Genomic DNA, 22943 nt, shown 5'->3' with positions numbered 1-22943 from the left:
TCTGATCTCAAAACCCTGTGGCATTGGAAAATCAGGATGATAAACAGTTGAATCTGTTTCTTTGTTGTAGCTTCTCGCTGTCCTTAACGTATTTTGATGTTTGTCTGTGTTAGCAGTCCTTTTCGGGCTGAGGTTAAGGTAAATGTTAGACTTACAAGGACTTACTGTCATAAAACCGAAAAAGACTGTTATTTTACTATCTAACGTACCAATTCTGAAATTTGATACATCTCTTTAAGTAATATCAATTAAAGTATAACTTCTTCAACACTGGGCTATTCTCTTCCTTATTCTGCTTAAGATGGTGAAGAAGATGGGTTGATTTTCAGTCTGTGGCCATTTATAGTTGAATTTGGATTTGGGGTCTTCGGAAGCCTGTGGAGGATCTCTAGCATATATTGCGTTTTCTGCATGTCCCTACTCACACGTCGGAACACGTGTGAAAGTTACCTTTTGGAAACACTTGTGAACTTCCTCATTATCGGGAGTAATCCTCATATTCTGCTCAGAACTTTAAATTGTAACTTGTGAAGAAGGCTGAAAAAAGATGAGAAATAGAAACTGATGAGCCTATTAATTGGAGTAATTAAACTACCAGTCACTGCCTCCCTGAATGCTGTGTTTGTGACAGTTGAGTCTTAGAACTGATATAATCTCTCCTGGTCTTGAAAAGGTGATTAGAAAAGCCCAGTCACAGTATGGAAAAATATATTGATTTTTTTTCTTCTCTCTCTTCAGTTTGGTGAGAGAGAAATATGCTGGCAATGTAGGACTTAAAAATCCTGCTGTTTTCTGTACTATGCTAAAAAAATAGAGAATTGTATTGAGGCTGTATTTCCTACCATGTGTTATTTTTCATCAAAAGGTGTCTTGCTCAGCTGATATCCCCTTAGTTTTGTAATTGAGACTTCTGCTATGTCACTGGTTACTTTTCTGCCAACATTTTCATCTTACTGTAAACTAATAAGAGACTTGGAATGTTATGCTGCTGAACCCCCCAACTCAGAATTGCTGTAAGGAGTATTCCATGCATGGTGAGGGCAGCTAGTTTAATTAGAGTGTGGGTTTGTGTGCATTGTGTTACTTTCTTGATTGTATTTATTGGCTGTGATGCCCTTTGCGGGCGATAGCCTCTGCACCTGCTCATAATAGAGATTGGAGAAGGAAAGCAGAAAAAAAAAAGTCTAAAATGCATTCCATCCCTATAAAAGGCAGCGTAAGAGAAGGTCCTCTATAGGGGTTATGTTACTGGTATCTGTGTCTGCAGTCCCCTTTGCTCTCTCCTCCAGTTTTGGAAGGGATGTAGCCACCAAGGTTCAAAAGCACACATGTGATGGCAGTACTTCAAATGAAGCGATCTTGATCACCGGTCCGGAACCATTTAACAGAGATCACTAACACCCCCATTTTTCTATTTGGGGTGGCTGACAAATGCATCTTCCTACTCAAAGCCAAAAATACAAAGATGAGAGAGCAGGAGTACAAGTTACCATTAGAACAAAAGTTACGTAAAGTGCAACAAGCTGCATTGGTCTCCCAGATGTAGCTTTTCTTTTGCTATACTTACTGACTTTTTGCCATCTTTAGTGGGAGCGTATGTATATGTGGGGGTGAGATTATTTTTTTTTTTAAACAACCTGTTATCTTTTTAACCTCTCCTTTAAGCACAAGTTATTTGTAGTCCTGTCTGTTCATTAAATTATTGGGGGTTTTTCTGTTATTTTACACCTTTTAACAACTTGTGTACAGTTACTTCCAGATGCATTAGGGTTTAGGATAAGATATGGGAGATATATTAATTAGAGGTTATGGAGTGTCACTATATAATAAATCTGTAGGGCTGATTCCAATAATTTCTCCTTTGGGTTTTTATACATTTTTTGATATAAATTCAAAACCTTTCAAAGGTATCTCTTGAATCCTGTGTGTATTCAAAAAGCTTATAAACTGTTTAAAATGTTGCTGCACTTTTCTTTGGTTTGCTTTTTGGTTTCTCCTAATAGAAGTGATATTTTAGGGGTGGAAGTGTGGTAAATATATTATCAGCTTCTGCAGACCAGCCTGTTATATTCTGAAATACATTATTTAATGTTCAGTTCATCCTAGGTACTGATGCTTGTGCAGTTTCTTTTGTGAGACTGCATCAATCAGAAATTTTCTTGATCTTTGAGTAGTCATTAGATAAATGTAACATTATTTATTAATTTGTTCCCATTTGCTGCAGTAACTTGAAAATATTTTTTAAAATATTTTTTTTCATGACTTGTGCTGCATAGGTTTGATGATTTTATTGTTGGTGATGTTCTTCAGTTAAAGATATGGTAGTAGTCACTAGTTTTGCTTGGTGCAAGCAGAATATCCTTAACTAGAAAAAAAAGCAAGACTGACAAGAAGAGTCACTTCTGAAATGGAATCACTACACAAGTAATCCTAATTCCAATTTGAATGACTTGCTAGAGGTCTGGATATTCTAGAATCTCTGAAACTCTCCAGAATGTTTCCATGAGAATCCATTTCTGAAGAGAATAGGCTGGACAAGGCCTGGGTAGGAATATTGTCAACTTTTCAGTACAGAAGGAACTGCTGAAACAATTGAAATAATAACCCTAAATTTAGACATGCACCCTCATGTTTTGCTGTTTTAGCAATTTAGCGTGAAATGCTGACTGTATCAGGAATGATCAGAAATGCTATTCAATTTTTTTTTAGATACAGCACTCATATTTGTAATGAGATTAGTTGCAGAGTCTTTAGCCTTAATGTTTTGCCTTACTTTGGAGAAACAGAGAACCTCGGGTACAAAGAGGAGTAGTCTGCGTTCTTTCTGCACGTACAGATGTGCATTTTCACTTGTGACCTGCGTAGTGTCTGATTTATGACAACTCTGAAAAATAAAGGTGATATTTTAATTGTCAAATACAAGTCAGACAAAGCCACTAAAGCAGTTCTTAGTGGCTGTGTTCACCTCTGTCCCTGGACTATGTGGTAGCGTGGTTTTGGTTTTGTTTTTTCTCCAAGTTTGTCTTCTAAAATCATGCCTTATTAAAACCCCCTTTCATCCGGAATACAGAGATGTAGTTTAGTACTGCAAGAGTGCAATAAAAATCCTTGATTATAGATAAGAGAAAACGCAGATGTGTTAACTGAATGGCTAAGAATAAGTCCCTCAAAAGTTAATGCCATAGGTGGGGACAGTGAGCTTCTTAGATATAGACCATATACAGTTCTCCTTTGGCAGGGCACTACATTAGTCATTCGGAAGGCTGTTTGTGGGTGGTGAATATCGATATGAGATTCCTTGGTGTTTGTATTTAAGCGGGATATATTCGGAGCAGAGAAATTGCCATGGTAGTTAGAAGACGGAGCAGTGCTCTTGCATCTGGCAGCGGTCAGCACCACATTCTTTTGAGGAAGGTGGAAGAAGACTGGGCAACTGAATAGGTTGTTCACAAGTGAAGTTGCTGCCTGACCCCCATCAGCTGGTGGTCAGCCTGTGCCCTAAAGCATGAGGTTTTGTTAAATTTTTAACTTTAAAATGTTGTCGGATGTCACTTTTGGTTTGTTTTTAAGTGGTTTTCCTGATTGTCTTTCAGTTTCATTGTGTGTCCTGTCTACCTGTAGTAAGGGAAATCTATGACTTGTGGTCTCTCTTTACATTGTATACCTTTGATAATCATTTTAATCCAAGCAGTCTGAATATGTATAGGTATAGCCCTTTCGCTTACAAAGCATCTCTTACTAATACATAAAATTGCAATGCAATATGAAATTAATAATTTATGCTTTCTGTTAAGATAGGAATTCTTATTCATTTAGGAACAAAACTCAGTACTTCCTGGTTTTGAAGCTGTTGGATTGTTCTGTTTAGTCTTGTCATGTGATGATCTTCTATTTATTTATTTATTCTATTTATTTATTAACGCTCTATTTTTAACCTCTTATAGATGGTTTCATCCAAATATTACTGGGGTGGAGGCAGAAAACCTACTATTAACGAGAGGAGTGGATGGCAGCTTTTTGGCACGGCCCAGCAAAAGTAACCCTGGAGACTTCACGCTCTCCGTTAGGTAAGTGTAAATGTCTTTTGACTTTCTCCCCAAACTGGTAAGGGTTTTCATCTGATGCTGTTCTGTGGGGAAAGAGTTGTAGATGAACTACTTGTAGAGATGAAAGAATGCACGGATCGCTTTTTAGTTTGTTTGCTTTTTCCCCCCCTCTTCTTTTTCTCCCATTTTCCCTGAAGAGGTTCTTAAATACTTTTACCCAACTTGGGGAAACTGTAGGTTGGAGGGCAGTGATTTCTGATTCTGCAGAGACACAGAAACCTTAAGGAGAAGCACAAATAGATTAATAAAAGCATTACTTTTACCCCCTTAAAAGTAATCTTTTTGGTAACCATGTGAAAGTAGCAGAGATTATAAGAATTACTGATCAAGCATGTGCAAGGAAATGCTATCCAGCCTCTTTTCTTACAGGAAAAGTCAGCCAGTTTTTAAGGGCAATGGTGGTGCTTTTCCAGCTTCCAAAATGGACCTTTTGTAACACTTGTCCCCTGACGTTGTATGTGTAGTGGTTAGGGATAGGGAAAGGACAGCAAGAGGAAGTAGATAAAGGAAAAGGGAAAAGTGGAATTGGTGATAAGAATTGCTTGGATACCTTTGAGATAATGGCCCTCGTGGAACAGAAGGGGACACTCAGAGAGCTGCTTTTCATTAATACTAGAGGCTGTGGGAGCAAATGACTTGCATCAGGCAGAGGCAACTGTTTAATGAAGGAGAGATCTTGGCAGTTAGTGTGAAATTCTAGGGAAAGGAGCAAACAGGCTTTGATGGGTGTCTTGAGAATGCTGAATTCTTCTCCCCCCCCCTCCCCCCTGCCCTTGTGCTTGTGTGTGCAGTTCTTGGGGGTCTGAGGGATTTCTATTGGAGATCTTGAGGCCGCAGAGCTTACACTGGCTTCAAGGATTCCTTCATTACGGAATTAAGTTTCTTTTTTTCCTATTCTTCCTGACGGTTGGACAGACACTTCCCCTTCTTGCAAGCCACTGAAATGTGGCTGAAGCACACTTCAGAGGTGCACTAGCTTAGCTATTCTGCAATATTTCAGTTGGAAAGTGATGCAAATGTAAGTATGGATTTCTCTAACTCGGACAACAGAACGCTAAATATATAAGTGATTGATTAGAAATCAGCTGACTTGTGTGGTTGTTTTCTTCCCTTTGTTTCAAATATTAGACGAACTGGAGCTGTCACCCACATCAAGATCCAGAACACAGGAGACTACTATGACCTCTATGGAGGAGAGAAGTTTGCTACATTGGCTGAATTAGTCCAGTATTATATGGAACATCATGGACAGCTCAAGGAAAAGAACGGAGATGTTATAGAGTTGAAATATCCACTGAACTGTGCTGATCCTACATCTGAAAGGTCAGAGAAATGGTGGTGAAAAGCTCAGTGTCTGTGCACTTCTTCATAGGGGTAAACACATACATTTATTAGCACTACAATCAGCTTCCATTTGATGAAAGGGTGGCCGCTATCTTGTGCTAAAAGTGGTCCCGCTGGTTTCCACAAGGTTACTTGCAAAGTAGACTAATAAATGTGACTAAAAGGTGGAGCAATCCAAGCCTCAGAACCTGTTTTCTTCAGCATTCTTCCTGGTGTGCACAATAATAAAAAAAGAGAGCGTAGTTCCCTTTATTTTTACTGGGAGAACGTTTTATTGTAGAAGTTCTCCTGAAGCTGCCTGGAGCTGTTATAACTGCAAGAAATTCCCAGGTATGTTTCTGGGCATAACTTTATATGATTTTTCCAGCAGTGAGCATATGTGTAAGAAAGTGAATGACATGAGCATCCTCAGATTGCTCCAACTCATGTTTTAAGGACATGGCTGGTGAGGAGGATCTGGGACTTAAGACCTGACATATACTCAGGAAGTTTGCATATGTCAGAAATAAACCTCTATGGCCAGTAGGTACCAACTTGTTCCTAGAAGTCAAAAACTAAGGAAGAATATTAAAACAAGTTCTCTTACTCCTCAGAATGGCTTGTATTTAACAGTAGTGAGGAGGATTATTGCCTTTTTGGCCGTGTTTCTTGAAGAAATGATACTGGTGTGATTATCCTGTCCAGTACCTAGTGTGATGGAAAGGTAATGTCTCAAAAATAAGTTCTCCCAGGTTTTTCAGGGAAGTGTGTCTTATGAAAGAAATAAAAGAAGAATAAATGCCTTGACTGAAGAAACAGTTGCAGTGTAAGCCTGTGTTTATTAGACACCAAGGAGTCCATTTGGATTGTTGTAAAGGTTCCAAATCAAAGCTTCATTTGAAGCTTGTGTGACATGCAGATTTCGGCGCTTATGGAAGTGCTTGCTTCGAAGTGTTTCTGTATTCACTCATGTGTATGTACATGTATGCTTCCAAGGCATTTTTAAAAATTGTTTTTATAAACTGAGCCTTTTGTAGACCAGTGCATTGTTGTTTAGCATACATAAACTTTTTATATATAACAATATATTGATATACTATAATATATTTATATGTAATATTTAGAACAAGCGGATTCAGACATGGCTGGAATGACAAATAGGGTACCTGTCTATTATCTTACTTTAAAAGGTGGTTTCATGGGCATCTCTCTGGAAGAGAAGCTGAAAAACTATTAACAGAAAAAGGAAAACATGGAAGCTTTCTTGTGCGTGAGAGTCAAAGCCATCCTGGGGACTTTGTTCTTTCTGTCCGGACAGGAGATGATAAAGGAGAGAGTAATGATGGAAAGTCTAAAGTGACACATGTCATGATTCACTGCCAGGTATGATGAAGCACGAGTTTCTTTAACGGGGCTACTTCCATGGGCAGTGGGTTTATTCTAACAGGAGGGCCATCTTGCACCTCACTGCAGAGAGCTGAATACATTTCCCCTTTCCCTGTGGTACTGGGTGTGCTATATATCATCTATAAGTGTTTTATTTTTTTTGACTGCTTGCCTGACTGAATCATGTCGTACTATACTATGCTGTCAAGTACCTTCTAATAGATTTGCTTTTGATTGCATCAGAAGTCTGTCTCAAATCCTCTGCTGATGGAGCCTTTCATGTTCATGAATCTTCTTAAGTGAGTTGCAGTCTCCTGGATGAATTATATAAAAATATAAGTAATTGGACAAATAGAGATCTATCTGAATATGTCTTTCTCCTGTGAGTTTATAAAGTTGCACCTGATAGATGATCAACATTCTGTGAAAATTTTGCATATTGAATCCAAGGAACACTTAATGTGAATCTTGATTTTATTATAGGTTAGTTCTTCACTGAAGTATTATTAAATTATAGTCTTCTGATATTTTCATATGCGTCCATGGGTTGCTCTTAAAAAAAAAAAGATTTTGATTTTGTCATTTTTTTTTTTCTTCTGTTAGCCTAAAAGACAGTGCAACAACTTAATTGTTTAAAAACAACTAAAATGCGGTAATAGAAGTATTTTGGAGGTAAAATGGCTTATCAAGACTAAAAGCTAAACTACCAGAATGTCTACCTTTTTTTTTCTTTTCTTTTTTTTTCAAGAAAACCTCTTTGATTTGCAGTTAACCACTAGTAGTAGTTATGACATGGAGGAAAATAATTCAACTCTGCTTCCTTATAACAGGGGTGATGCCAGTCAATACCAGCCTTTCAGGAGGCAATGATACTCTTTTAGGAATTTGAATTGATTTATAAAGCTATTCCCTGGATTCTAATCATGTAGCTCAGGTAGTCTGCTTGAGCTGACTGAACCTCAGTTCAGAAGGAATCAGCCCTCCTGAAAAGGCAGATAAAATGATTTTCAATTAGATGACAAAAAGGGAAATGCCCTCCTCCATAGTTTGTATGTGTGTTTCTTTTTATTAAGGTTCTACCATCCCTTAGCAGAAGGGTCTTACTAGATTCTTCTACATATTGTTTTGGAGATAATTTGTTGTATGTTGCGTAGTGTAAAGATGATGTTAGTGTAGATGTCGTTGTATGAAGCGTGTTTATTTTGATAAGCATCTGTCTTTTAAGGATCTAAAATACGATGTTGGTGGAGGGGAGAAATTTGACTCTCTGACAGATCTAGTGGAACATTACAAGAAGAACCCTATGGTAGAAACTTTGGGCACAGTATTGCAACTCAAGCAGGTGAGTGAATGGAGAAGACACCACTAAGCTTTGTTACCTTTAGAATATATTGTTGAAGTGCAGGATTTTCTGTATGTTCTGAGAGACATCAGGTTTTTTTCTTCTGTAATGCAAAAATGAAGAACTAAACTTCATGGAACTGAATGATGAAGTCAGTCGTTTAAATGGGAACAATTTCTTATGTGCCTGTGAAGGGACAGACTCTCGTGTCTCTGATGCATGCAGAATTTCTCGGTTTCATTGTGGTCCATAGGGACTGCAGGACTAGTCCAGATATGAGACAACTTAATGTATCGAAGAACAACCCTGAGATTTCATCTTAAAGCATTTGTTCCCTGCCCCCTTCCTGTCTACTCTCACTGCCCTTCATTGTATGAATTATAAAGTTTTGAAGTCCAAATACATGCCTGGATCCTAGAATTTGTGTTTTAGCTGTCTTCTCACAGTTGTCACTTGTTATACCTTTGTTTAATATTTGTATCTTTATTAGCCTCTGAATACTACCCGTATTAATGCTGCAGAGATTGAAAGCAGAGTGCGAGAGCTAAGCAAGCTAGCAGAGACTACGGATAAAGTCAAGCAGGGCTTCTGGGAAGAATTTGAGGTACTTCATTACTTTCCAAGTGTTATGGTATTAAATCTCTACACTACAAAGAAGTTAGGTTTGTTTCTGCCTTCCTGGCATTTTCTTATCTCCTCCTCCATTGCTTCAGATCCCCGTTCTTGCTCCCATCTCCTGTGTCAGGTACAGTGTGTGTTAAAATTTTACTAGTTCCACTCTTGTGGATTGAAATATTTACCTTCTTTCCTGATTCTGATAGGTAATTAAGTTCTTTAGTGCTATTCATTTAGTACATAGCACAATCCCTCCCGAATATCCTCCCCATCGTGAGAGCACCTTATGTACTACTCTTATCTGGCCCACCAGGATGATTAATTGGGTTCGTTCCCATGTTCCTTTTCTTCACGTGGACAGAAAGAGGTCTGTAGGCTGGATTAACATTTCTGGAGGCCAAGGACCAATTCCTAGCCTACGTGACTCTTGGTGACCCAAGTACCAGTCCAGTAGTGGTATCTGACGCAGTTGGAATATGTCAGATGCATTGTGCTTATGAAGGGAATTGCCCATGGTTTTTTCATTTGCACTCTGCTGTGTTTTAGGAGGTTGGGTACCACTGCTTTAAGGAAACATCAGTGTGATTTCTCTGTCTGTAAATGCTCTTGCCCTTGAGTTTGTGGCTTTTTGATAGCCATTTTTTTGGATCTTAAAATGATTGTGAGGCTGTAGCAGTAGCAGACTCTGAGATGAAGCAACATTGCTTCATTATAGGTATTCATACATTATATGTATTCCCTGGACTCCTGGAGATTTATTTTTGTTTTGTTTCATTGTTTCATTTCTGCCTGCAGTCAAAATTCCATGTCCCTCCCAGAAAGTAGCATTGCCTTTCCTTCTGTCTTGCCTGTGCACCTCTGGTGTGTGTAACATAGCTGTGCTGGCCCAGCTCTCCCCTTCTTTGAAATCCTAACGATTTCAGGGAACTACTTATGCTTGAAAGAACATATGGCTGAAACTGTTAATTTCTCAAGTAGAGCAAATCATGAGTGTTAGAACTAACATGTTCCAAACTACTTGCATCTAGCCTGGGTCCTAACCCATCTCTGACAACTGGGGTTGCTTAACAGCTGCATGCATGTGATGGCCATAGCCAAAAGTTTGGAAGTTGTCTTAAATAGAATGGGCTGGTTTATATACCACACAGGTGTAAGAAAACCACAGTGGAGTCGGGAATGCCACCAGCAGATGGCAACAGGAAACTGGAAAGTCCTGATCTTTGACAGAGACTGGTTTGGGCTGTGTAATGCTATTTTGAGAAACTTCTTGAATAGTGACAGATTTTCAAAGCAATTGTTCTTGAAGAAACTCCTTTTTTTGATCAGACCTATACATTAGCTAAATGTACTGTCCAGTCTGCTCTGTGATTATTGTCAGGAGGAGAAAAATAAATCCATGAAAAGTAAAAGACTCTTACCAAAGAGGTAACATGTTTCACTACAAATGTAGATGTAATATGAGAAGGTGAGGTCATGTCAGTGGGGAAATCATAAAATGAGGACTAAGCTTTCTCCTTTTTCTTTGCCTGGGCCCAGTGTGGGGGGACAGTCCTTGATGCCGGCCTGCTGAATGGTCCAAACCCCACCTGGAAGGGGAGGCAAGTCAGCAAAGGTTAATCTGGCCATTGCTGAAGACTTGGGACTCTGTTTTACCTTAACTGTAGAGTGGTGGATCCCTTGGGGAGCAGTTCTCATCTGTTGCTTGTGAACCTTGCTTGGAGGTAAACTGGCCCTAACCTTTGAATCGCTTTTCTTGCGGAATTCCACATGTGAACTTTGGCATGGGGCCTGGAGGGTCAGGAGCAATAGCCACACCTACTCTAATGGCTGGAACATGCGGATGGGAATGAACTGCTTTTGGCAAAGACTAATTAGTGGTGTGCTTTATCATTAACATGACACAGTCATGTGGATGGTAGATATGAGGGTGGTGAGGTACCATCACAGGCTGCCCAGAGAAGCTGTGGGTGCCCCATCCCTGGAAGCATTCAAGGCCAGGCTGGCCGGGGCTTTGAGCAGCCTGGTCTATTGGAAGGTGTCCCTGCCCGTGGCAAGGGGGTTGGAATAGATGATCTTTAAGGTCCCTTCCAACCCAACCCATTCTGTGATTGTGCCTGTCATCACTGTGTGGTTTGGCCTGAACATGCCTTTGCAAGTGAGCCAAGCCAAAGGTGTCTGTTGGCTTCCCTGGAGACTCTAAGCATACCTTACTTTTATTCAGAGGGCATGAAAAGGAAAAAGTGTGCCCTGTTGGCTTGCCCTTCTTGTAATTGGTGCTGGCTTACTAGAAGCTATGTGAATTAAATCTTTTTGGTTTTTATTGAGGGAAGCACTCTTGTGTGGTGCATTTTAGGAATGGATTGTTGATCTGTCAAAATACACCTAAGCTATTGCTTGACCCTTATGATGTCTTTTCTGACCTCTGGTCTTTTGAATGAATTTATCTTGTAATGGGTTTATCAGTTGGCCTTCAGAAGCAAGGTGTTTTCCTGTCTTGTGACTTCCCTGAAGAGTATTTGCTAGCAAGCCAGAAGTCTTGCAGAAAAAGTAAATGTAAGAAATGAAAGCTTGTACTTGTGAAACATTCCATTTCTCTTTCCCCTTTACTGCTGTTAGTGAGGTCAGTGCTAAAACTTACTTTTTTTCACTGTGTTTTTTGGAAATGAAATAATCTTGTAGCAGTTTTAGTGTCATGCTTTTTCATTCAGCTCAGGTAAGCTATAGCTGTCAGCCTTGGTGGCAGGGGACAAACTCCAGGTTGTCCGTGGATCTCTGTCTGTGCTGTTTTATGATTTGGCAGTCCAGATGGTAGTTATAAATTACTTGTCTGCAGGCATATTTAAGAATGTACCTCTTGTCCCGTGAACTAGTAGACAGACATGTTGACAGTCCTTGTAATGTTTTTGCTTCTGAAAAATGGCTCTTTGGTGAGCTTAATGCTTGGATGTTGTTGTGAAATTGAGGACTATGTTTCAGATTTATTGTTACACTGTGTACATCCCTTAATGGGCTTGTTAGAAGTCACTGCTGCTCATGGATCTCTCCTCAGGGATGCTCAAAGCAATAATAATTAACTATGAAAGTGAAGATGTGTTTGAAGCTATGGTTTCCACACACTTAATTGTTTCCATTTTTTAACCTGCTAGAAAAGTTTAGCTTTCAGTTCTTTTGCTTGGCGTCTCACTTGGCTGAAACTCAAAAGTGTTAATATTAGGTAAGGGTGCTCTGTGATAATGGCACTTGAAAGTCTTGCAGTGTGGCAAGAGGTGAACCTAGTGCAAAGCGCAGTTTCACCCATTGCTGGTACTCGCAAGCAATGTTTTATGGGGATGTGCTTTCTGTCTTTCGCTTCACAAGCATGAAACCTTGCAGCTCTCCTGTATTGCTTTTGTTCTTTGGTTTCCCTGCCGGGATGAGCCTTATTGACCAAGGTCGCTAAGTGAGGCAGTAACAATAGCAGACTTAAAAAGAAGTGAGCAAGTGTCTGACCTGCCCAAGCTTTAAAGGAAAAAGCAATCTCTGCAAGAGTATTAAAGGTGGTAATACCTCAGCTTCCAAAACCTGAGTGTTCCTTTTAGTCAGGCCAATACTGCTTTGGGGATTAAAACTTGGAACAACAACATCATGGAGATTCTTGTCCTCCAGCTTCTTTGCAAGTAGGGAGATTTGTTACTAAGCAGCATGGCTGTGAAGTATGGAATTGCTGTTTTCCCTGTCATATTGTGAACCAGATGCAGAGAAATTAGTTCCTTGCCAACAGGAGAAGTCCCCACACAGATGTATTGTTTCTGCACTAGGATGGTTTATGGATAACCCTGTTTGTAGTTACCTAATGCCCCCCCCCTCCCCCAACAGTGTAATATGAGGAGGTCTGTGCAAAATCTTGTACTGGTTTAGTGAAGTGGCCATGTGTTGGTAGGAGACAGTAATTGGAGCACCTAAAAAGTGGTACGTGGCAGTGATGGTGGGTTGTGCATGGGCATTTTTCCTGTCTCATCCATATCTTTGAAAAAACTGTAGCATTCCCATGTGGACTTTTGTTTTTGGGGAACAGACAATAATATCTTCCTAATATTCTGCTTCTAACTGCTGAAGGGCTTTTCACTGTGCTTGATATTTAAATACAGTTGCTTCTGTTGATGTGCTTTGGGTTTTCTGTATGCTCCTTCCTCCTCTTTGGTTGTCTTGAGTTGATCTGGCTGCAGCTTGCAAGGATTTGCTCATGTGGCATTGATGTAACACAGCCTTCGTAATCTGACTTGTTTTGGGGGCTTTCTAGTGGTGTTACTACAGACTCACTGTAGCTGAAGGAGAGGAAGAAGGCTGGTAAGGCCTGGAGGAATCCGGTACACTCAGGTAGAGAAGCACTGGATCACAAAGTGCTTTACTTCTTTGCAGGTTGGCAATGTTTTAAATGCATTAGTTATTAATCTGTATTGGTGCTAATGCCCGTTCAGTCGTTTACCAGCTTGATTCAGTGAAAAGGAGAAATGCAGTAGTACTCCTAACTTTTATGCTTGGTGAGAAAGACATAAGTGTATTTGGACAAGCTCTGTAGAATGCTGCTTGTGGTGTTTGGTTTATTTAGGGTGCCTTTTAAGATGGATGGATTTCCACAGCCAAAATTTTGTTGTGGTCCTTTGTTACCAGTTTCCTTGCAGTGTTTTACAGCTGAAAGCTTTGAGGGAGCAGCTTGGGTCTGCTTGGTCAGAACAGTATCATGAAGGCTTGCCGGTTATAGTTTGGTTTAAAGAAGCTTTGAATTCATAGGTGTTTATTAGGTGGAAAATAGTTTGCCTTGTCACTCACTCTCCAGTGTTTCATAATATACCTTGGAAGCAATGCTGTACGAAGTCTGAATGCAGAAATCCAGTACCTCTCTCTCTGACTCTCTGGCATTATAATAGAGTATTATACTTTTTGTGGGAAAGGATTGCTATAATGATGGTAAAACAGTCCATACTGCTTTTATTAAGACTAGTTGTTTGTGCTGTTTTCATTTAGACTTTACAGCAGCAAGAATGCAAACTTCTCTATAGTCGTAAAGAAGGTCAGCGTCAGGAAAACAAAAACAAAAATAGATACAAAAACATTTTACCCTGTAAGTATTGATTTCTTTCATTATAATGTAAGTCTGCTGCTTCGCTCTGCTTTATTTTCTTAGCTTGTAAATACAGGGTTAATTAAGCACTACCCTGCTTTTTCTTCTCTTTAGTGATAATTCCCCCTTATGTTGTCAGTATTAGCCCATGCAATTTCCAATTTGTGTTCGAACATATGCACTTTGTAGATACCAATATTTCAATTCCCAAATACTGTTTTTATCTTCATCTCCATTTAAAAGTGTCAAATCCCGAAACTTATTCAGCAAACTGGAATGCTTAACTTTAAGAGGATTAATTTGTGGTACTAAACTGCGTGGTGCAAATCCAGGGGCCATTTGCCTTGATTAGTGCTTGACTGTCCATGCACTCATGAATTACTAGGAGGCATGAACACTTATTTTGATCTAGCTTGTTATGAATTGGCCACTTGTTTTAAGAAATGGCAAACAAGGAAAGGTTAAATATTCTAGCCACTAATTTATTAAGTTTGATAACTTAATAGCTTCTGGTAGCAGTAAGAAATGGTCCTGTCTGTGGGATATTTAAAAATAGCTGTGTGTTCATAACTGTAGGATTCAAGTGCTTAACATTCATATATGTTCTTCCAGTTGACCATACCAGAGTTGTTCTACATGATGGTGATCCAAATGAACCTGTTTCAGACTATATCAATGCTAATATTATTATGGTGAGTATACTCCTACCTATAGGAGCCTTGTTGGCACAGCCCATGTCTACTTTTCAACGCACTTACCTAAATCCAGGTTAGTCTTGTAAAGTTTTGTCACCATTTGTTAATTTTTTTCTTCTCCAGCCTGAGTTTGAAACCAAGTGCAACAACTCAAAGCCAAAAAAAAGCTACATTGCTACTCAAGGTTGCCTGCAGAATACAGTGAATGACTTTTGGAGGATGGTGTTCCAGGAGAATTCTCGAGTTATTGTTATGACAACAAAAGAAGTTGAAAGAGGAAAGGTAAAAACAGACCCTCAAACTGGCCTTGGGAAAGGTCATGACATTTGAATGCAAGTAAGGACTAAATTGACTTGGTTATATTGATTTATATGCTGAAATCTGGTGTGCCACAACTGTCTTTGGAGACCTGGAAGGTGCTGAGTGTCCTTTTTTATTGGTGCCTGTGGGAATTGAGGGTGTACTTTCAAAAGACATCAGATGTCCCTTTTTTTAAGGGCTGACTGATTACATTTTAGCTACTGAATGTGAATCTGTGTATCTTAAAATTACTCAGGGTATGAGGCACTGGAATGTGAGGTACAGCCAAACAGGCATTCTGCGTATTTTAAGGGGTAAACTCTCTGTTTCTTCAACAAAAGTATTGCCATTTATTTTAGTTTACCAAGCCTGTATAGACTTTACCGGAAAAGTATAATTGTGGGACTTTATAAGAATGAATGTAGATGATATTGCTTCTTACCTAAAAATGACAATATCATGTGAAAGTTGTTGCCCCAGATTCATCTTATTTGAATCACATTTACTAGACTATTAGAATGCTATTCTGTCTTCTGACTTTACTTTTTGTGCTTGAATTTGGTAACATTCTTATGTGCTGAGCCAGTGATTATGGCTGAAACTGTACCTGGTTAGGAAACCCCCAGCCAGGTGTGATTTAGCACTTTTATTCCTGAAGTCAGGTCCTTGCCTTTGACTGCCTTGTTCTGTGTGAACACAGCTGCCTGTTCAGCCTCAGTGATCTCCAACCCCCTTGTGAACTGCTCTGGCAGTATCTGATGCTCTGAAAGACGAAATTTTGTATCCCAAGATACAAAGGATCTTGTAATTTTGTAAAGAGGAAATGGTCTATCCCAAGAACCTCCATTTTACCTTTTAAGTAGGGAGATTTTATCTTATTCACTGTCTTCTGGCAAATCTGAGGCTATTACTTTGTTACTGGGTTCTAATGACACGTGGCAGGAAAGAATAGGAAATAGTTGAATACCGATATTCTGGCAATGGTCACATGCTGCTTTCTGTGTATAGTATAATTTTATCTTTGGAATGTGTTGCTTCTGATCTTTTTTCTGTTTGGTAAAATAAATTTCTCTTTTTCCACATGCCATTGTCCACCTTTTTCATTTATCTGATGATCTGTTTCTGACTGGAAAGCTGTTATCTTGTTAGATGAGCATCACTTTTGAAAAAAATTGAATTGAAAGTATAATATTTTTCTGCAGGTGACAGATAATTGCAGGGGTTCCTTACCACTGCCACAAAAATAGAGGCTTTGTGAACAGTACTACAGACAAATAGCAGTAGATTTTATGGGCTTCTCTTCCTAATGTAGGTGTCAAAGCTGTCATTGGTGGTGTTTGTAGAAACCATTAGACTCTGTCTTGTGGATTTTTTTAGGCTTTGTAAACTTCTGCCCATTCATCAACCTTATAAAGGGCCGTGATTTGTGTTTCCTTCCTAACAATGCATTGAAGGAGGGAGAAGCTGCCTCTTTCCAGTGACTTTCCTTTTAGATCTTTCTCTTGGAAGAAGAGAAATAAAATCTGGGGTTATTTTGGAAGAGTTGAATTGAATACACCTCCTTTTTGGTTTTTTCCTTCTGTTTTTTTTTAATAACCTTCTGAATGGGCTGTGCTCCTCTGCAGTTTCTCCACGATTCTTTCTATATTTTGCTAAGCCTGTTTTCTGTGCTCTGGCTGTATAGAACATCTTAAGGTCTGATTACTTAATCAGTGCTGCACGCATTAATTTTTTTTCCTATTTGTTTTGGTTTTATTTTTGTTTTTTTGTTGTTTTCTTGAGATGCTTATTTCACTTCTTCAAGAATTGCAAATAACAGTAGTCCTGATCTAAAATAAAAACTTTTTATCTCAGGCCAAGATGCTTTCAGATCTCCAGGAAGGAGAGAAACCTCTGCATCAGAAATGACTTCCAGAGCACATTGCCTAAGGAAGTGAGGAACTAGAAACATCTTGGATTTGCATAGAGTTCTGAATATGCTTCAGCATGCACTGTAGAAGCAGCAAATACTTACAATTAAAATAGTGGTGTTTTGGAGGCAGTCCATCAAGCCAATAATATATGCATCCCCTCTATCAGATTAAAGCTTATTTTAATATCATGTGTTACTGTTCAGACCTGCCATACCAACTGCTCTTATGTTCAGAATTCTGTATTGAAACTGCAAGTTATGTTGACATATACCAAGATCAATTTAGCTTCTACCCTTTTGGAGATGACAGGGAAAGAAGGGCAAAAGTAACGGGAAAGCATCTTGTTGCCTAAGTAGGCTGGAAAGCATGTGTTCAATCATCTCTTACTCTGTCTTGTGTTGGCAGAAGGAACTTCCTTGTTGCTATGTTTTGTCATAAATATGCAGTAGTAACTGCAAATAGGAAATGTTTCTCTGTAGTACTTGGTGTTTGGTCTGCATTTGTTATTGCTGGAAGGTGCACCGGTATACCCACTATAATTGCTCATTTGATACTGGGTGGACCTGTATCGTATTCACGGGCTGACAGGAGCTGCTCTTTCCTGAACTGTCGCAAGAACAAAATCGAAGTAGTAATCCGTTCCTCAGTGGATGGAATATATCCCATGTCAAAGATAAGCTTAAGAGAGAAGTAGCTCACCTAAAGCTCTGTGTTTCAGAAGCTATAGACACACAAGGCTTCAGTCCTCTGCCACTGGGAGCGATTCTTTGTTGCTTTGGTGATTGAATTGGAGAGCTGTGTTAGCCCTTTCTGCTCTACGTGATGAAAAAGCAAGCATCTAGGTTTCATTTCTGCTAAAAATGCCTTACACCTTTGACTTGTATTTATTTTGCAGCCAGTTGTGTTTTGGTAGTAGAATAGCCTGTAAGTCTACAGCATTCCACTGGAAATTCTCAGTATTTTGAAAGTATTTGGGTGGAGGTACAAATAACAGTGTTTTAATCTCTGAGATTTGAAGCTATCAAGGCAAAGCAGTTACTAAGATGATCGTGAAAGCTGCTGAAAGGAGAGATTGCCTGTACTTGTTTGTCTGAAATCACCCAGTGTTTGTTGTGGGGAAGAGAAACTTCCCCCTAAAACATGTCACCTTGTCAGCTAGCTGTCCAGTTGGCACTTGTGATTGTCCTCCATGTATTCAGGAATGAAAGCTTCAGAAATGTTTGTTAATCAGTTTACTAACCAGACTTCCTTCTTACTGATTTGCTCGATTTAAAAAATGTTGTTTATTTATTTGTTTTAAATCTTGCAGAGTAAGTGTGTCAAGTATTGGCCTGATGAATATTCCCTGAAGGAGTATGGTGTTATGCGTGTTAGGAATGTTAAGGAGAGCGCAGCACATGATTACACACTAAGAGAACTTAAGCTTTCTAAAGTTGGGCAAGTAAGTATGTTAGTAACTTTGCTTTTAATTTAGGTTGCAGATCACAAAAAATGTGCAGAAATAGACTGTTTCTTTGCAGTCAATAAAACGACTTAAGAGATTAATAAATTGAGCCCTGTCTCTTTCTTTGAAGCCTCAGATTCAGTTCCATACGTCTTTCTCTTTGTCCTTGGGATAATCGAAGACCCTTATACCTAAGGACTTTTTGGCAGAAGATGCACAGCTGCGGGGCTTTGAGGAAATCTGGAAAGAGGGACAATGCTTTTAAGTGATGACACTTAAGTCTAGTTAGGCATTTGCTCCCTTTCATGGAGATGGTAGCACTAGAAGAAAATGGTTATGTGTGGTTCCAGTATGTAGAAAGGATACCTAAGAGAAGGAATACAAAGGATGAGGAGGGAAACAGTTAACTAGTGTGGAAATAGCATTTTCTTGTTAAGAACCAGTTTGGATCAGGGTGCAAAATGAGTTGTGTAAGAAACAAGTAATCAGGATGTATTAGATTAGTATGTCCATGGGATGGAACTGAGTGGAAAGAAGTGCGTAAGGTGAGTGCCACTAGGTATTGATGATGAGTATGACAGATGAAAGTCCCTTGCTGTTGGTCACCCCCAGACGGGACTTTGCTGTGGCTTCTAAAGCTGAAGATGGGAATGTTCTTGGAAACAACTGCATGAGAAAGAGGGAGCTGAGGAAGCAGGTGGTGTGATTGACCTGTCAGGCTAGGAAGAACTCTTTAACTTGTTTCCTTCTTTATAAGAGTTGTGGTGCTGTGGATACTGAGCAGCAGGTTGGATATGCCACCTTCTGATTGGATTCAACTTTGCCACATAAGTGCTTTTAGCTGAATTTTGATCTGAAGGATTTTGTTTTCATGTGTTGGCATCTTCCTTCCAGGGGAACACAGAGAGAACAGTCTGGCAATATCACTTCAGAACTTGGCCTGATCATGGAGTTCCAAGTGACCCTGGTGGTGTACTAGACTTCCTAGAGGAGGTGCACCATAAGCAGGAGAGCATTTCTGATGCAGGACCAGTTGTGGTCCACTGCAGGTATGGTGATGCACTATGCCTCTCCTGCTACTACTGTCTGTACTTGTGGAGTTCTGTTGGATCCCTTTTGGCTTGGTTTGTTGGGTTGTTTTTTGTGGTGAGGGGAGCCGAAAACTTTAAAAGATGACAGCTTTCCCTGAGAACTACTCAGACTTGGATCTGTCAAGATGGTTGTGCTTTCTGTTTTGCCAAAGGTTATACTCTAGATAGCCTGCTTTGAACATAACCGTTTCACACCTGTCTTGAGTACACATGTCTTTATGAATAAGAATTTCTGATGCTGTATGAGAAGGTGGTACTTCTTGAGTACTTCTATGAGAAGGTGGTACTTCTATGAGTAGGTGTGTGAGAAGGCTTGGCTAGATGCATTTCAGGTGTAGGATCATGGAAATTATAGTATCCCATCCCACCTCCTGTGAGTAGTCTCCCCTTGGTCTTGACTTATAAATGAGATACGTTTTGTAACATTTATAAATGGTAGTAGATCTGACCTTGTAGTTTGATTATTTATTTTCTCTTATTCAAGGATGTTAATAAATGCTGAGGTACAAAATTGCTGTTATGACTTTGTCTCTTCCGTGTTAAGTTGAATAGGTCTCTAGTTACTTTTGACTGTGTGGCTTGGTTTAACTGGATATAATTTGGAAGTTTAATGTCTCTTGATGTTAGACTCATACTTGGACTGGTGCTTTGCTGTCTGTTCAGAAAGAAAAAAGCGATTAACTTTTTTTCCCCTTCTTTACAGTGCTGGGATTGGGCGAACAGGAACTTTCATTGTGATTGATATTCTTATTGACATAATCAGAGAAAAAGGTAGGTTCCCCCCACTTTTATTTTCCTGTGGGACGTTGACAGATACATCATGGTAAAACAACGGGAGTGTTGGCAGAATAGAGAGATTCTAGTGATGCTACAAACTAGGTGTGTATGTTTGGCAGAGAAAGGAGTCTCATTCCTCCTAACTTAGCTGTAATCAAAGTGCTGAAACCCTGCTCCAGTTCAGCATAATGAATACCTTCAACTGAGGATTAGCCAGGAGTCTGATAATGTTTTTCTTCTTATTATTTATTTTTCTATTTTTCTTTCGAAATCATTAATGTGTGTGGCTGTTGAAGTACTCCTGCATGTTGAATTCGAGTAACTTGTTTTCAGTGTTGTATTTATGCATAAACTGCCATAAACACTAACTCAGCACGTATGTTGAGCTAGGTTGCATTTTAAAGTGGTCTTGAAAGAGTGGAAGTGATGCAGTTTTCTCCTCCAGGACAGCTTTCCATGTTACACTACAGTTCTACAGATCTGGGTATTAGTAGTCAAGGATGAATTCTCAGTGTTATATGTTAGCAATCTCACTTATTGCAAGATGATTCAACTACACTGTGTTTTGCTGGAATATGAGACCAGTCTCTCCTCCAAAGACAGTTTATTTTACTGTTCTTAACATTGTGGTGATTCTCCCTAGGTGTGGACTGTGATATTGATGTTCCAAAGACCATTCAGATGGTGAGATCACAGCGGTCAGGAATGGTTCAGACAGAAGCACAGTATAGATTTATTTACATGGCAGTACAGCACTACATTGAAACGCTACAGCGCAGAATTGAAGAGGAGCAGGTATATTTGTCCTAAGTATAAAATGTTACATAGGAACACGTTATCATTTGAACATAGAGCAGAGTTGCTCATTTGCTGCCTGTGACTTTTGGAGGCATGATTGCTGATTGTATAACCAATGCATCGTGAAGAGGCTGGGTCTGTAACCTTTTAACCCTCTTCAGAGAAGTTAGCCCGTGTTTCAAATCATTATGCTTATGAGTTACTTGAACTATCAGGTAGAATTAGAAAACTGTAAAATACCAGCAGTGTGTTTGGCTGCTGGCAGCATAAGAAAATCGGCAGTTCGAGAGCCTTCTGCATATGACTGTATCTAGTGCTGGTTTACTTCCCATGAAAGTTCTTGCATGTATGGGTTCCTGTCCTTCCTGTCCCCCCGTCCCTGCATCCCAGATCTCAAATTTCTTTCATATTATCTAGTTTTCTGTGCAAGAAGAATAAAAGATAAGACACTCCTAATTAGTGCAGAACTTTGTACTCCATTGTTTTAAAGACATTTCAAATCTGTTTCTAAAGTATGATAATCAAATTCAAATGCTAGTCACTGTAATGCCAATTTTGGAGTCTTAAATATTAGTAAGAGGTAAGTATATTGGACTGAAGGATTGAGTGCGGAGATCCTGCAGTACAGCGTCCAACAAAAAGCAGTTAGAGGAGTGATTTGGTGTGGTAAGATGAGAAAAGTTTTGGAATATGTGGTGACAGCCACAAGACCTTCATCTTACTCTTCGTGTTTAAGAACTTCATTGCACTCAAGTTGTACAGTGTTTTACGGAAGTTACCTCATTTTGTAATAAAGAACTGACATTCTACTCACTGTTGCTTTCGTTTGCTGCCCTAACCTCGTCATCTGGGATTTTAATCTTTTTGTTTCAGAATTTCAATCTCTCTCCTTCTGCAGCTGGCTTGTTGCTCAGAAGGAGATAAACCCACACAACTGATCACGCAGATGTGGGGAGCTGTGTGGTTAATGCAGCGCCAGGTGTGAGATGTTATCCCTATTTAGAGATGGAGTGTGCCAGCTTGGGCTTGGCACTCTTGTGTGGCTTCTAGCTGCTTTGGAGTGTGGCAGAGCTTATTTTATATTTGCCTACATGATGTAGATGTGCTGTTCAGCAGAGAGGAGAGAGACTTTATTCTTCTCCCCAGGACAGCTGTTGTGTGCTGTGATGGTGATTAGACACAAAGTGAGGAACAAGAAATCCCTCAGGTGTACTTTTTTTCCTGGCTTTGTTGTCTCACTTCACCTTAAAGCTGCTTCATATCTCTGTCTGTAATTATGCAAGCCTTGTATCCTCAGCTTTTTGAATATGGTCTCTTTCTGCTGCTGCCATTTACAAGCAGATCTGGAACTCTCTCTTGGTTGTTGTAATGGGTTTTGGATAGTATTTTGATGTTGTTTGGAGCAGCGTATTTCTCCTATAGTGATGAGGTGCAGTTAGTGGTGTTTCATCCTCTGTTCTGTTACTAGCCCAGAAGGCACAGGTGTGAAAGTTTAAGAAATTGGAAATGGCACACTGATTTACTTCAGGAGGCCTTGACCTATAACTAGGGCTAGTGGCAGCTGTAAGAGTAAAACAATACAGAATTTCTCAAGACAAAAGCAAAGCTTTGTGGTAACTGTAAGAACTAATATCCTGAAAAAAAACTTGTGAATGCTTCAAAACATGTCGATAGAACAGAAAAAAACCTGGCCAAGTAGTAGAATGGTGTGCAGAACGCTTGAATTTCACCCCAATAAGATAGTTTTTCAAAACACAGCGTTTCGTTCCCGAACTAACTTCAGGAACTTTCTTCTCTGTGCTTGCTTTAGTTGCAGTTGCAAACAATGGAAGTTGGAAAAAAAAACCCTGAAGTCAGTTAGGGCACCTCTGTAAGAAACAATATGAGGTCATGCTCTCTGCTTTTCAATCTGAGTGAACACAGGGCAGCTCTGATAAGAAATTAGGTAGTCATGTTAGCTAGCCTGTTGTCATCCAACTTGGGACCAGCTGGACTGAAGAAGTGGATATGTGAATAGCTGCCCCCGTTCACCTAGATATGCTTGCTTTTTCT

General features: G+C 39.5%; 1 protein-coding gene across 3 annotated transcripts in view; it reads left to right on the top strand.

Annotated features, from left to right (window-relative positions):
• PTPN11 (protein tyrosine phosphatase non-receptor type 11) overlaps positions 1-22943 on the top strand; it is a 30743-nt gene that overhangs the window by 1235 nt on the left and 6565 nt on the right. For 2 of the 3 annotated variants that reach the window (XM_040608436.1, XM_040608426.1), the window contains exons 2-13: positions 3945-4067; positions 5235-5429; positions 6620-6812; positions 8041-8157; positions 8648-8761; positions 13777-13873; positions 14486-14565; positions 14692-14850; positions 18091-18222; positions 19120-19274; positions 20020-20087; positions 20737-20888. In XM_040608436.1, the coding sequence (XP_040464370.1) occupies positions 3945-4067; positions 5235-5429; positions 6620-6812; positions 8041-8157; positions 8648-8761; positions 13777-13873; positions 14486-14565; positions 14692-14850; positions 18091-18222; positions 19120-19274; positions 20020-20087; positions 20737-20888 (1585 nt within the window). Of the gene's footprint in view, positions 1-3944; positions 4068-5021; positions 5125-5234; positions 5430-6619; positions 6813-8040; positions 8158-8647; positions 8762-13776; positions 13874-14485; positions 14566-14691; positions 14851-18090; positions 18223-19119; positions 19275-20019; positions 20088-20736; positions 20889-22943 lie in introns of all 3 variants that reach the window. The other variant, XM_040608445.1, reaches the window with a different exon arrangement.

This window comes from Falco naumanni, chromosome 1 (assembly GCF_017639655.2).
Source record: "Falco naumanni isolate bFalNau1 chromosome 1, bFalNau1.pat, whole genome shotgun sequence".
Lineage (NCBI taxonomy): Eukaryota > Metazoa > Chordata > Aves > Falconiformes > Falconidae > Falco > Falco naumanni.
Note: the sequence above shows the minus strand (reverse complement) of the source record. Positions and strands in the feature narration are given on the sequence as shown.